Source organism: Macaca fascicularis, chromosome 15, assembly GCF_037993035.2.
Source record: "Macaca fascicularis isolate 582-1 chromosome 15, T2T-MFA8v1.1".
NCBI lineage: Eukaryota > Metazoa > Chordata > Mammalia > Primates > Cercopithecidae > Macaca > Macaca fascicularis.
This window is the reverse complement of record NC_088389.1, coordinates 40,659,256-40,673,740: the sequence shown is the minus strand read 5'-3', so window position 1 is coordinate 40,673,740 and position 14,485 is coordinate 40,659,256. Positions and strand designations below refer to the sequence as shown.

The 14,485-nt window shown below is 49.6% G+C and overlaps 1 protein-coding gene across 10 annotated transcripts in view; it reads right to left on the bottom strand.

The window, feature by feature from the left end:
• Positions 1–11,610, bottom strand: part of ASTN2 (astrotactin 2) — a 986,627-nt gene extending 975,017 nt beyond the window's left edge. For 6 of the 10 annotated variants that reach the window (XM_045372567.2, XM_015436667.3, XM_015436666.3 and 3 more), the window contains exon 1: positions 11,049–11,610. In XM_045372567.2, coding sequence (XP_045228502.2) covers positions 11,049–11,487 — 439 coding nt within the window. In that variant the 5' untranslated portion in view covers positions 11,488–11,610. Of the gene's footprint in view, positions 1–9,864; positions 10,593–11,048 lie in introns of those variants that run through there. The other 4 variants (XM_045372570.3, XM_074016701.1, XM_074016702.1 and 1 more) reach the window with 1 other exon arrangement.
• Between the last annotated feature and the right edge of the window lie 2,875 nt (positions 11,611–14,485).

Here is a 14,485-nt window from a genome sequence, read left to right as displayed (position 1 = left end):
CATGAGAGCAAGGCTTTGTCAGCCAGCCACCACCAGAAGGGAGAGGATTCTGCCCCGCCTGCTCCCACAACACCCACCTGCCTTAGACTCAGTCTCTAAGAGCTCTTCTGTCCTAACTGTCCTCAAACAACCCCGGAATTCCCTGCTTTCCCCAGCTTCCCCCAGCTCCAAGAGAATGAGCAGACATCAATGGTCAATTTCATCCTTTTTTGCCTTGCTGGGGAGGAGGGGAGGTGGAGAGGAGGTATAAGAGGAGCATAAGGGAGTCGAAAGAGGGGGAGGGGAAAGGAAATTTGCATTCATTATTGATTCATACCTCCATCTCCTTCCAAAAAAAGGATTCCAGGTGGCGAAGAGGCACAGAGCCCAAGCTGTGTGGCAGACACTGCGCTAGGTGCTTTGCACACACTATTTCCGTAAGGATCACACAGCTTAATGTAAGTAAAAAGTTAGCACAGTGCCCGGTGCTGACTAAAATGTGGTTATGGAGGGCTCTCCAAAACTAAGTAACTATTATGTTTTCTTCACTTTATTGATGGGTAAGCAGAGCCTCGGAGGAGTGGTATACATAAATCTAAAGCTAGGAATTAGCACATCTGGGATTTGATCTCAGGGCTTTTGGTCTTCAGACCTGGCAAAAGTCCCACTCAAGCACACTGCCACCATCAGAGGACCTGAGCTAGAGACTTGGTTGTGCTGTGGATTAGTGGCAGGACCTTGGAAAATGTACTTGTCTTTGCTATATAGATGGAGGAGTTGGGTTGGATCTCAAAGGCATCATTTTACCTCGTTCTAATAATCTAGAAGGATACACTATATATTTGGATTTTTACAGCATTATAATATATTACGTGTGTGTATGTAAAATATAGATCCCATATTCAAGGAGGAAACACAAAAACTGCACAATGATGCTAAGAAGTACCGAGTGGACAAATTTGACAAGGTTGAGTAGGAGTAAGAAGCAAGTTCACCTAGCAGGATAGCGGCTGCATCTCAGACACCAGACACCCTGATCATTTCCCAAAAAAGGACATAGAGCTTACACAAATTTCTCAGAAGACAAGATCACTGGTCCCCTAGTAAACACTTGGCAGAGCATAAGGTGACAACTCTTTGGGAATTGAAAAATGAGATCCCTTGGACACAGGAAGGGGAACATCACACACCAGGGCCTATTGTGGGGAGGAGGGAGGGGGGAGGGATAGCATTAGGAGATATACCTAATGTAAATGACAAGTTAATGGGTGCAGCACACCAACATGGCACATGTATACATATGTAACAAACCTGCACGTTGTGCACATGTACCCTAGAACTTAAAGTATAATAATGAAAAAAAAAAAGGTTGGAAAGAAAGAAGAAAAGAGAAAAAAGAAGAAGGAAAGAGGATGGGGAAGAAAGGAGGGAAGGAGAGAGGAAGGAAACCAAGAAGGTACAGAAACATAGGAGTTTGCTTGTCAAGTGGGTACAGGAATAACAAGAGGCCTCTGGAGAGTATGAGACAAAGCCTGATGCTGTCTCAGCAAAGCAGCAAGGAGCAAGCAAAGGGGCCTGGGGAGCTGCTGAGTCAGCTCCTGGCAGCACAGAACAAGGTGCTCAGTCCCTTGGGCCTGTGAGGCTGTCACACCTGAAGTTCCTGTATAAGAAATGCCTGCAACTTCTTGGTAATGAGAAGAGGATGACATAAGAAGTAAGAGTCTAGAGATGAAAAGTTGAGAGCATCTCTTGTTCTATGCAGCATGCAAGGCAGACAGAACATAGACTATAGAACCAAGCAGACCTAGGTTTGGACTGAGCTTAGCTGTATAATAGCTGTGTGATCTTGGGTAGGTTCCTTCACTCCTCTGAGCCTCAGAGCTCACCCGATGACATGGGATGAACTACATCTGTCCTTCAGCACTGTGGAAAGAATAGATAACAAATGTACCATCATGGCACCTGGGGCATAGTACATGTTACATAAAATGCTCACGGTTTTCATAGCCTATCCTATGCTAAGATGATAAAGTCCAGTTACATTACAACTCTGGAATTCCAACGCCTCCTGTCCCCAGTTTCCCAGCTGCCCTTCCCTAAGATGGAAGGAAAACACATAGGGTTCAGTAGATCTGGGATCTGGCATCTGCTTTACCACAGGCTTGGTGAGCTTGATTTCCCCATCTTTATATAGAAGTGTTTCATTTAGATAATGTCCTAAATTTTTCCATTTCTGATATTCGATAATCCCAGAACCATGGTGTATCATTTCCCTGAAACTTGTATTGTCTCCGTTTGCTACAATGCAAAGGTTCTAATCATTTACCTGCTTTCCAAGCTGCTCAAGACAGAGTCTTCTCCAAACACTATGATCTTTCCTTTAATCACATTGTTCTCATTAGCTATCCTGCAATCACCCCAAAATAACCAGGAGACAGGAGAAGGTAAGGTAGCAGCAATGGCTACGGGTGCTTAGAAGAGGGAAGGCTCTGTGGGATGGATGGTGTTTAGGCTCACCCTTAACAGGGGAGTGCAATTTCAGCCCATCTCAAGTTTTGTCTACTGTGGATTCTGGGATGACACTTAGCAAACCCAGAGTTCTAGTTCTCTAAGATCGCCTGCACACCTACAATGTGCCAAGTAAAGGGTGAGTCACGACAGCCCCAGAGATGAAGGAGGTACGTTAGCTGATCAAAGGGTACACAGGCAAACAGTGTGAGACAGATGAGGAAACACACAGTGTAAATTCTGGTCTCACTCTGCTCCAAGCCACCTTTACTTTTCATCAGTAGAGACTCTTTCGGGCTTTCCTGCACCCATCGTTGGTCCTGTTTGGAGCAGTGTGGGGAATTCTTTTGAAACATAAGTCAGACCTGGGCACTCTTTTGCTTAAAATTCTGCAGAGCTCTTGATTTCACTCAGAGTCAAAGCACAAATCCTGACAGTAGTTTGTACGGCCCTACGTGACTGGGCTCTTCCTTTCTTCTCTGACATCCTGTCCTGCCACCCCGGCTCCTCTACCACCACTTGTTCACTGTACTCCAGCCACACCGACCTTCATGCTGTCCCTTGAAAGGTCCAGGTGTGCTCCTAAACTAGATAATCAGCTTGGATTATCCACCTAGGAGCTGTTCTCTGCCTGGAATGTGCTTTTCCTAGATATCTGCTTGGCTAACTCCTTCCCCTTCCTTTAGCCTTTGTTCCAATCTCACATTCTCAATAAGCTCTTCTCATTCTATGCTATTTAATATTAAAACCCATCTCCTTATCTCAGAACTCTTGATTCTCTTTTCCCTTAATTTTTCCCTTTTCTGTAGAATTTTTCATCTTCTCACATACTACATAATTTACTTATTATGTCTGTTGTCATTGTCCCCTCCCTAACACACACACACACACACACACACACAAACACAGAGGGATAAAAGCTCTCTGAATGCACAGATCTTTGTCTTTTGTTCTCTGATGTATCCTAGGCACACAGAACAGTGCCTCTCACATCACTGGTGCTCAGTAATGCAAAGGGCCTGGCTATGATTATAGCAGTCTTTATTGATAGTGGGCACCAAGGCTCAGAGTGTTCAACTCTGGTACAGAAGGGTCAGAAAAGGCTTCAAAAATAAGCTGACACCTCAATTCGGTCTTGAAAGGTAAGAAGGCATTTCCCCAGTGGGTGGTGAGGTAGAGGTGCCAAATAAGAAGGAAGGGTTCTTAGTAGAGAACAATCTGGCAGAGCATGATCAGGGACCTTGTACTACTACGATAGGGAGGGGGAAATTCATCATCTTCAGAACAATGGGGAACCAGTGAAGTGCTCTACAAGAGGATGGCCATTATCAGATTTGGGCTTTTAATAAAATCACTTTGTCTGCAAGTACAGAGGATGGATTAGAGGGGATAAGACTAGAGGTAGACAGACCAGTGCATTGACTGTTGAAATTGTAGTAGAGAGAAGTGTTGAGGCCTGAGCTTGACAGTGACTGCAGCACTGGGGATGAAGTAGTTTCCCTTCATAGTTTGTAACCTACAACATCCTTGTCAAATTTCAACTCACAGACTTGGATGCTTATATATTCTAGTATGCTAGTAAGAAAGCTACACATATTTCCGTTTTGAATCTTGCATTGTGTAGTCACCACCCACTCCTTTTCCATTCAAGAGGGAGTTCTTTTGGGGGGCTATTGTCCGAAAGAGCTATAGTCAGTAGAGAAAAGCCAGTGAAAAGAGAGAGCAAGTGCTAGAAAATAGAACAACTCTCATTGAGCACTGCTGCCTGCCTCTTTCTGGGGCAGAAAGGCTGTCTGCTCTGTTGCAAGGAAAGAAAAACCAGTTCTCTCTCTCACTATAGTTAATCTTTTGTTGCCACTAGCTGGTCAGTATGAGAACTTGGAAGACTATCAGCTCTGGAAAGGAAGCCTCTTCTAATGCTGCTCCACCCCAAGGTTAACCCTTACTCTTTTTTTCCTTTCCTGGAAAACAGCAGACTTCCTCCACCCACCCCCAAAAGCACCTAGGGTGACAGGCAGTGAGGCTTCCTTCTGACCCAGAACAAAACCCATCAACTCAGGTGCTTACGATAGATTGGTGCCCATCAGTTGGATACTCAGGCAGGAAAACCAATTCAATTTCCCTGAAGAGATTTTTCCTTGTAGATTTTTTTTTTTTTTTTTTTGGCAAGGGGAGAAGAAAAGAGTGTCCCCCTTTATGATGTTGAACTAACTTGTAGAATCTGTGATATGTTTAAACCCAATGCCTCCTGTGAGAGGCCCAGCAATGTGATAGAAAGAGGCAGTGTGGGATTCAAGACAACTGGGCTTAAATTTGGACTGTAGGGTAGGTTTCTCCCCTTGTCTAGGCCTCAGTGTTACCATATAAAATGGAGGGGTTGAATTCAGTGCCCTACGAGTCTGTGATGGTGGAAGCCCATCAAAGTCGGCGGTTGCAGTGACAGTTTTCCAGACTTCATTCAAGAGGTCACTGTCAGTCTGTTCTCCTCTCCCCACATCACACACGTTCACAATGGCCTATGGCAAACAAGGTTTAGTGTATAACAAAGCAAGGATGTGAGAAGCAGGAGGCTTTGCCAGCCAAAGGCCTAGTCAATCCTCCTGCTGCACCTGCTATAAATTAAAATCACAGAGTCGTTTTGCAGACTGAGGGCCCAGTTCAGGAAAATGATCAAGCCGTGGGTCACACCAAAGCTTGCAGAGCTCTGCTGCCTAGGTTGGTATCACTGACCCCTGAAGAAATAGCAAATCTTGTCCACCTTGACCAAATCTAAGCCTTGCTAATGGCTGAAATGAACTCTCCCCTCCGCCCTATGCTGTCTCAGTAACATACTACTTTCTGAGGGGAGACAACATATTTCACTCTGCTCTGAGCATTAAATAAATTTCATCAGCTTTGAGATGGAAAGAAGTGGGGTGGGGTATGGAGTGAGGGAAGTAAGTGGAAAAGAGTAGAAGAATTAGATCAGAGGCCACTAAACACCACCTCGCCCAAGACCCTTGTTTACAATGTCCCAGAAACCTAGACCATCACACCAAGATGGGAACTTGAAGTTTGACTGCTACCCAAATATCTCATTTAGCAGTAAGGGACTTGGTGACCAAATGAAGAAATAGCATACATTATTTTAAACATATCTTTGTTTTGAGAAATCACATTTTCTTGCTTCTCCATCACAGAATCTTTCTCTCACACATAATAAAAGAACGGCGGAATTGATGCTAATGAACATTCTGTGGTCAGAAACCCCTAGAGAAGACACAGCTTATGACTATTTGTAAGCATTTCTTCCTCCCTCCAAAAAAATCACCACCTGCTTTGATCAGCAAAAGCAGGTTAAAGCAAAATTGAGTAAGCACTCATTGCCCACCTTTAAAACCAAAGCAGAAAGCAATAAGGGTATACAACTCAAATGTCTGCAAGGGTGTCAGTCCTTTCTTCAAATGCCTGCCAAATAGAGGTCCAGTCTGTGCTTGAACACCTATAAGGTGGATTGTATTACCATTAGGGGTCAGCATACTGGGTTGTTGGACAGCTCCAGGGGACACAGCCTCCTGTAGGGCTCAGCTCTATCCTCTCAGGTTTTTCAAGACATTCGTTAGAATCGGACACCCTCCCCTCCTCCAAAAGAAAACATACTCCTCATTTGTGTAGACTTTTCTTTATGGACAAGGTGTCCCCCTGCCACACAGGCTGGAGTGCAGTGATCTGGGCACAGCTCACTGCAGCCTCAAACTCCTGGGTATAAGTGATCCTCCTGCTTCAGCCTCCCAAGTAGCCACCACACTCAGCTCATTGTTGACATTTAAAGGAAGCTTCTCCAGCTCTCCGTGGCTAAACTCCCTTCTCCCAACAATTCTTCTGGCCAGGTTCCTGGCCCCTCACTCCCTCAAGGAACCCTTGCTGACTTGAACAAGTTGGCATTTCAAACCGTATCTTCCTCCTCCTTCCAGGCCATAAGCTTCTTGCATAAAGCATCCTTTGGGACGGTCCTTTGGGACCACGCCAGCTCTATGCATGCAAGTGTACTTAAACACAGACTAATGAATAGCTTTTCTTTCTTCACACTCCCTCCCCCAAATACAGAGCACACGCCTCTCCTGTCAGGTTGATATGGCAAGCAAATTACTAAAAAATGTTGACAATGAGTGCTTATTCAATTTTATTACTTTTACCTGCTTTTGCTGAGTCAAAGCAGGTGGTAAACAGTCTTGCCTGACCACTATCAAGCACAGAAAAAAGGATGACATTTCCCTGCCTGTGGGAATGAAAGCTAAATCCACAAGCAGACCCCGGGGGCCGCCTGGGGGTAAGTGAGGACTGAGTGACATGCAGGTTCACCTTAGAAGCCCTGGGCTGGCAGTTGTTCCTGCTCAAATTCTTTCTTTTCTATCAGTCCTTCCCACCACCCTCATGTTACCAGTAAAGGAAAACAGACAGTACAAAGCAAGAGGAGCTATCAGAGTCACGGAGTAGGTCAGGGCACTTCAAGTTCATAGAATCTTTACACGAAAGGATTATTTTAGAGCTCATCTACCCACTCATATTGCAGCAGAAAGAATTGAAGCTCTAGGGGATAAATGACTTATTCAAGGTCACAGTGAGCCAAGCTGAGATTTCCAGATCCTAACCAGCATTAAATTTCTAAGCTGCATTTTGGCATTCAACTTTTCCTCATTTTGCCTATTAAATCCTCCAAGGCTTAGTTCAGGTTCTTTCTGGTCCAGAAAGTGTCCCCATCTTCTTCAAGTCTACAGAAATGCCTTCCTTCCCTGATGCTACAGAATGTATCATCTCCATCACTCATTGGCACCAATGAATAAAATGCCCTTTGATATCCAAAAGTCACAAAACTTTGAGCTGGAAGGGTCATTGGATGTCATTTAATTCATGTTTCACTTTCAAACTTACATAGGTCAGTTCACCAAGGTAGCTCAAGTTCCTTTGGAGAAAAGTTCTTGTCTAACAATCCTGATGATTGTTATCCCTCTCTATTCAGCACCATAACCTGCATAAACTTCATATTTGGTTCAGAATGACAGTTTAGCAACCTACAAGAATGTAGGTGTCTGGCAGACCAGGATTCCAGTTCCAGGTCTGCCATTTATTCCCGGTATGACTTTGGATTAGGTGTTTGACCTCTCTAAAATTACTTCATCTGACAAATGGGAGTAACAGTACAGCCCACTCCATACATGTTATGTGAATTAATAATACAAGGCAGGAAGAAAGCTCTTAGCATCACATTAAGGATTCAATAACTATTTGCTATTCTTCGATCACTTTCAGGGAGATTCACTTTGTCAATGTCATTGACTTATAATCAGATCCTAAAGAAGAGTCCCAGGCAAACAAACTTTGGAGATAAGCTCACATCTGAAGGAAACTTTCATCTACTTAAGGTAGGCTGAAATTTCATAGGGAGACTAGAAATAAAAAAGGAAAGGATCTGCAAAAAAAAAAAAAAATAGAGAGACTTGCTTCCAGAATGGGCATTATCAATAATAGTTGCTAACTGAAACAAAAGAGGCAGAATGGAGGGAGGCAGCGTTAAGTGTGAAGGTGCCCTTGGTGCATGCAGATGGGAGACAGTATGTGCAAAATTACCTTGAGGTCCCCCACTTGAGTTTGAGTAAACAGAATTCTCTCTTTTGTTTGTCCCCCTTTAATACCAGGGATGGTTTACCCCCACTAATTCTGGTCCCAGGACCCAAAGTGACCAGAGGGCTTTGGTGGACACCATCACCCCCTAGTGGTGGCTTCACACTCCCCACTATTGGCAGAATTTGGCATTTACCAACTTTGCAGGCCCAGCTGTGGCACTGGCCACGTCCGAATCCCCTGAACTGACAAGCTGATAGTGAAAGCTGCCCAACTCGCCAGAGACAAACGGTAGGCAGGATGTTTAAAAGTCTGGGGATGGGATGGGGCTGCCTTGGGACACTAGAAAGAGATGGCCATAAACGACTCATAGTATCAGCCCCAACCCCACCCCTCCCACCACCCCCACCCCTCCCACCACCCCCACCCCTCCCACCACCCCCACCCCTCCCACCACCCCCACCTCACCCCTCCCACTCCCCAACCCCCAGCCGCCACCAACTCTCATTTCCGGCCAGCTAGGCCCTCCCAGAGCTCATTGTGCACTCCGTGTTTACACACAAACAGTCGAAGACCAACACAAATAAAAATCCCACGTCTCCCTACACAGCTCCTGCTATACCCAGCCATCTGGTGACTACCTCGCTAGCCAAATCCCCGTTGGGAGCGCCTAAAGCTGCCAACCCAGGGCGCTAGGGGGAAAAGGAGGAGGCAAGAACCCAATCCCCCGCAAGCATCCAAAGGGCTCAGCGCTGCCAAGGAGGCCAGCCCTGTGGTCTCCAAGGAGCAGAGGGTCCCAAGCTGCCAGACTCAGGGGCCGAGCATCAGAGGAGGGGGAAGGCTCCATGTGCAGGTTGTTGCCAGGAGACTCTCAAGCAACACATGGGTCCTGGGGGAATCAAGACTTCTAGTTCCTCACTCAGCTCCTCACTCAGCTTGTCCCAGGCTCACAGGCACCCATCCTGTTCGAAAGCCAAAGTTAAAAATGGCAAAGATTGTCAGTTCCAGGAATCCCGGGGCACCTATATAGGTGGCTGGATCAGGTCCTCCATATCCTCGAAGACTTGAAATGCTCTGTGGTCCTCACTGCCAAGTCAGGCCATACCCAAGGATCGTCTCATCCCTTCACTTGAATGGCCGTTTGGGGAGCGGGAGGATTTCTACCCCTCATCTCTCAGAGTACCCCGGAGTAGAGAGATCTAAAGGATGAAGGGAGAAGGGCAGGATTGGAAGTGGTAGTGAAGGGATACCTTCTGTGTCTCCAGAAAGACCCTTCCCCAAAGGGAGGTGGCAAGAGCCAGCGGTGAGCCTGAGGTTTGTCCGGCGGCTCTCTGAGGAACACCACCTCCACCCTCCTTCCCTTTCTCGGACCTGGGCAGCCCCACGGGTTCACGTGGGAAGAGTTACTGGTCTGTGTGTGTCCGCTCGCGTGTATGCGTGTGTGTGTCTGTGTGTTTGGTGCGTCGCACCCCAGACGCGCCGCCGCGGGGAGTCCCCGGGGACCCTCCCGGAACGCTCGGCATGCTCAGGTTACAGCCTGCGAGGGCGGGTCCAGGGGCCCGAACCCCTAGGTTCAAGCTCAGCAGGTGAACCACTGGCACTCGCTCAAATCCCCAGAGGTGGTAGCATGAAAGGATGGGGAGTGGGTCACAAAAATACTTTTAACAGTATCAGGGCTACCAGGAGAGCGGAGCCTAGTCCGCTGATTATTCTGTGGGTCTTTTCAGGCGAGCAAGGAGTTAACCTCGGAAGTTCAGGGATCGTAAAGGTTCTCACCTGGAAGGCCCGTCACCCTGCAGTGCCCGACGCGGATCCCGCCGAGGCACAGACCCGGGGAAGAAGAGCTCGGGGTCTGGGCGAGCCCCTGGTGCCTCACGGGCGCTGTTGTTGGCCAGACTCCGACAACCAATAAGGCCCCGCGCCCCCAAGAGGGGAGGGGAGAGCGAGCAGGCAGCGAGCGCGGAAGAGCTAAGGGGAACAACATTTTTGTAAACGCTCTCCGAGATAATTAAGCTATCAATTACCCGGGTGGGAAATCAGCCGCGCTTCCCACAGCTCCACTGAAGGGCCGACTCCTCCGGGATTCGCGCAGGGAACCAGCAGGCAGCAAGCTGCTGGCGAACTTTTCTGATTAACTTTTCCGTTGGAGCCCCCCCACCCACACCCGTCTCCTCTCCTCTCCCTTTTCTTGCCTTTAAGTTATTATTATTAACCCAGGGAGTGAGCTGCAAGGACAAACCTGCTCTCTGCCTGGAGGTGGGTAGAAAGGGAAGGCGATAACGCTGGTAGAGGGAGGCTCTAAACGTGGAGACCTCGGACTCGGAATCCCAGTTCACAGAAACCACTCAAGTCTCTCCAGCCCCATTTCACAGATGGCCAAAACTGAGGCCCAGAAAAGGGAAGCGACTTGTCCAAGGTCACTCAGCCCATGCGGAAGCCACGCTTTTGCGGGTTGAGCGATTCCACATGGAGCTACTCCTTTCCGACTCTCGAAAAATCCATGTGGAAGGGCAGAACCCGCAACTCCGAGGCGAGAGCGAGGGGGCGGTGACGGCAGGTGGCCAGTGGCCTTGCCGGGAGGAGAAGTGGGCGGCTCGACCCGAAACTGGCTTAGGATCTGGGATGCCCCGGCCCCTAGCCAGAGCACCTTCAGCGAATGGGGTCTCCGGCGTCCGGGGTGGATCAGGCAGAGCTCAAGGTCCGGACTGAGAGGCAGAGGGGCAGGTTCCCACCGCGGGAGGGTTGGCACGCCCCTAGGCTCCCGCCGCGCGCTCTCCAGGACCTCCTCCCCCACGCTCCTTTCCAACCACCTGTGCGACCTCCGGGCCCCTCCTCTACCCTCTGCCAACCCCACTTGGGGCAGCCCCGGGCGGGGATCCCCAGGGCGCCCCCACCCGCCCGGCCTCAAGCAGGGGCTCGGGGTTCCTTGGGATCCAGCGCGTGCCGGCGCCTAGCCTTACCCAGGGTGAAGAAGGGCAGCTCGGTGTTGTCCAGATCGTCCTGCACCGCGATGCGCCCCGGCAGCTCGTTACGCACAAAGAGCAGGAGGCGCGACTCCGCGGCGGTGCCGGCAGAGCCAGGAGAGCCCGGCGACGCGGCGGCGGCGGCTCCGGCCCCGGTCCCAGACCCGGCCCCGGCGCGGGCGCCGCTCCAGCCGATGTCGCTCTCCCGCAGGGCGGGCAGTGTGGACACCGTGACCGTCTTCAGCCGGCACGGGCTGTCGGGCTCCCGCGAGGCAGCGGCGGTGGCGCCGGCCAGCAGCGGCGGCGGCGGCAGCAGGAGCAGGAACAGCAGCAGCAGCGGCGGCAGTGGCGGCGGCCCGGGGTGGAAGCGGAGTCTCGGCCGCCCCCGGAGCCCCGAGCCGGGGCCGGGGCTGAGCCGGGCGCCGGCGGCGGCCATGGCGGGAGGGGCTGCGGTGCTGCGGGTGGCGGCGGTGGTGGCGAAGGAGAAAGAGGAGGCAGCGGCGGAGACGGCGGACGCCGAAGCGAACCAGGACGCCCGAGCTAAGGAGCGGAGAGAGCCGCTCGCCAGCAGCCCCCAGCTCCGGGCTCCGCCTCCCGATCGGCCCTGGACCGCCCCCCCGCGCCGCCTCCCCGGGCCCTGCCGCCCGTCCCCGGTCTCCGGCTCCCCCCGCAGACCCCGAGCGTTTCGGAGGCTCCGCCCGGCCTCGTGCAAGTCCCAGTGGCTCCCTCCCCTTTCCCAGGATCCCCCAATCCCGCCTTCACAGCATTATTTAGCCACAACGCCCCTCCCTAAACTCCCCAAATTCATAATACTTAGGGCCCCCTCAGGTCCCCCCAAAGCCCCCTGACTCAACCCAGCTCTCCCGGCTTCACCCCACCTTCGGCTCAACCCAGAGGCTGCACCTGCGGGCGCGCCTTGGCCCAGCCTTGCTCAAGGCTCCGCCTTCTTGGGGATAGGGAGCCCCCGGGATGGCCAAGACTTAACTTTGTCTCCCCTTAGGCCCAAGAACAAGTCCTGTCTCCAATCTCCTACCCTTTTCTAGTCTCTGAAATAACTTCCTGTGGCCTCAGGGCCCCCTTCCCACCCACTTGGCCACAACTCCCGCATTCATTCCCCCACTGCCCTCACCCTTCCTCTCCCTTCCTTCCAGGCCTTGGTGCTAGCACTAATTGCTAATGGCCAGAAGGGCGTCGAACTCCACCGTCTAACGCCGACCCCCAACTGACTGAAGCCGGGCTGTTCTGGCCCCCTAGCTGCCGCCCTGTAAGTCAGCCCACTCACGCTCTTTTATTTTGGATCCCTGCTCCCAGCTTCTTGGCTGCTTCTGCTCTCTGTGTGAAATTCCTGAAAAGGGTGTGAGGTAGAGACCTACTATTCTGTCTGTCCTTGGCTCCCGGGGCTTTTAGATCCTCTGCCCAAGTCCTAGAGAACTGGAGTGCTCACCAATTCTTCACCAGCAGTCTTTCTAGACTCAAGTTGAGCTAGGTCCTCAGACACAGCACCCTTTGGTCTTGGGCTGACTCTGTCTCTGACCCACACACCTGAGGCCTTCCAGGGAGCGGACACCTCTGCAGGGGTCAAGTGCCCGTGCACCCCCTTCCCCCCTCCCCTGCTTTTCTTTATCTTCCCTGTCTCTGTTTTCTGTTTCATCTCTCCATTCATTTCCTTCCTCCTCATCTTGACTTTAATCTTATAAATGCTTCTTCCCTATAATTTGTGAGCCATTTCTCATCTCTGTCTAGCTTACCCATCGGCACCTTTTGTGCTCTCTCTCTGCATTCACTTTTCTCTTAGCTCTTCCCTCTTCTGTCTCTTCCCCCTTTCTATCTTTAACCCTTCATATAAATTGCTTTTCTCCTCTCTCATCACATTTTTTTAATGATGTTGGATAAAGGCAGAGCACTGAAAATAAGGAAAAAAGCAAAAGCTGTTCTGTGACCTTGGACTTAATAATAGTGTTTTTAAAGCATTCTCCAACTGCTAGACATGTACATATGTTAGCTTTTCTACATGACCACAATCCAACAAGATGGATATTTTGATTCCCATTTTCCATATGAGGAAACTGAGATCAGGTGGTCAGGGAGGTGAAGGGATTTTCCAAGGTCATATAGCTAATGAGCTGAAGAGCTGAAATTTGAACAATAGACTTCAAGCCTTGACTATTTCCCTTAAAGTACACTATCCTCAGTGACCTTGGAAAACCCCACCCATCAAAGATGCTGTAACAGGTAAATCGGCATGAATACAGTTGGATCTACTTCCTTGCATGGTTTGTAAGGTATACTTCTCCCGTCTCAGTTTACTAATCTGTAAACCCAGAGGGTGTGTGGAGGTGGGGGTGGAATCTGGCCTTTCAAGTACTCTGATTCTAAACGGTCTCCTGCCTCTCTGATGCCTGCCTGAGTTCATTTACTCCTCCAAAATAATGTCACCCTGCCTCCCTCAGTCTCTCCTTTGTGTACTTACAATCCGCCACTATCCATCGCAATGGGGCTTTCTGATTCTCTATGCCCCTTTCTTCAAATATGCTGACATAGTCCATTTATAGAAGAGCAACCAGGAAAAAAGGGCTCCCTTATGTAAGGCAGAGTCTGTACAAGTCCTTCATGGACCTCTGGTACAAAGGCCTGTCAAACGAGACCAACATTTTCATTCATTCATTCATTCATCCCCAAATATTCAGGGTGCCTACCAGGTGCTATATGGAGATGCAGGGATGGATAAACACAACTCCTGCCTTTGCAAAGCTTATAATGATTGGGGTGAGGGGGTGGGATGCTGGAATGAAACAGGCACATAAATATCTCAGGTAACAGGCAGGCAGGCAGACATGTGTTTCACTAAGATGAGGTACTTGGAGAAATCAAAGAAAGCTTCCCAGAGGCGGTGGCTTGGAGTTGAACCATAAAGATTAGTAGCAAGGGAGTGGGCATTGTAGGTTAAAGTTGGCATTTGGCATTCTTTGCAACTGCTTAGTAAACGAATAAATCCCTTTCCTACATCAGAGGATGTTTTATCTTTTAAAGCACAGCCCACCTCCCATGAAGAACATTTCTGGATACTTTCTCAGTCTCCACTGCAGCTAGGGCTTGGGCACATGACCCGGGCTTCACCAATTAGATTCACCCACCCCAGATGCTGGAAGATAAGCCAGAATCAGGCAGAATCCATTGGCAGCCAAAAGGGCAATAGTTGGGGCAATTACATCCAGGTGTCTCTGCTAGCCAAAAGGTTCTAACAGCACTATTTGGAGCCCAGTGACGTCTATGTCAACAGTGTGAAGTGCCCTATTTATGCTTGGCTGCGGCTGAAACAATATCTTCACCAATCCAGTTCTGTGCTATGATTTGGAGTAGTGCTCTTGACTTCATGCAGTTTAAACCCAGATCCCATGCCTTTCTGGGTATTCTAAGGAATCTAATAATCACTT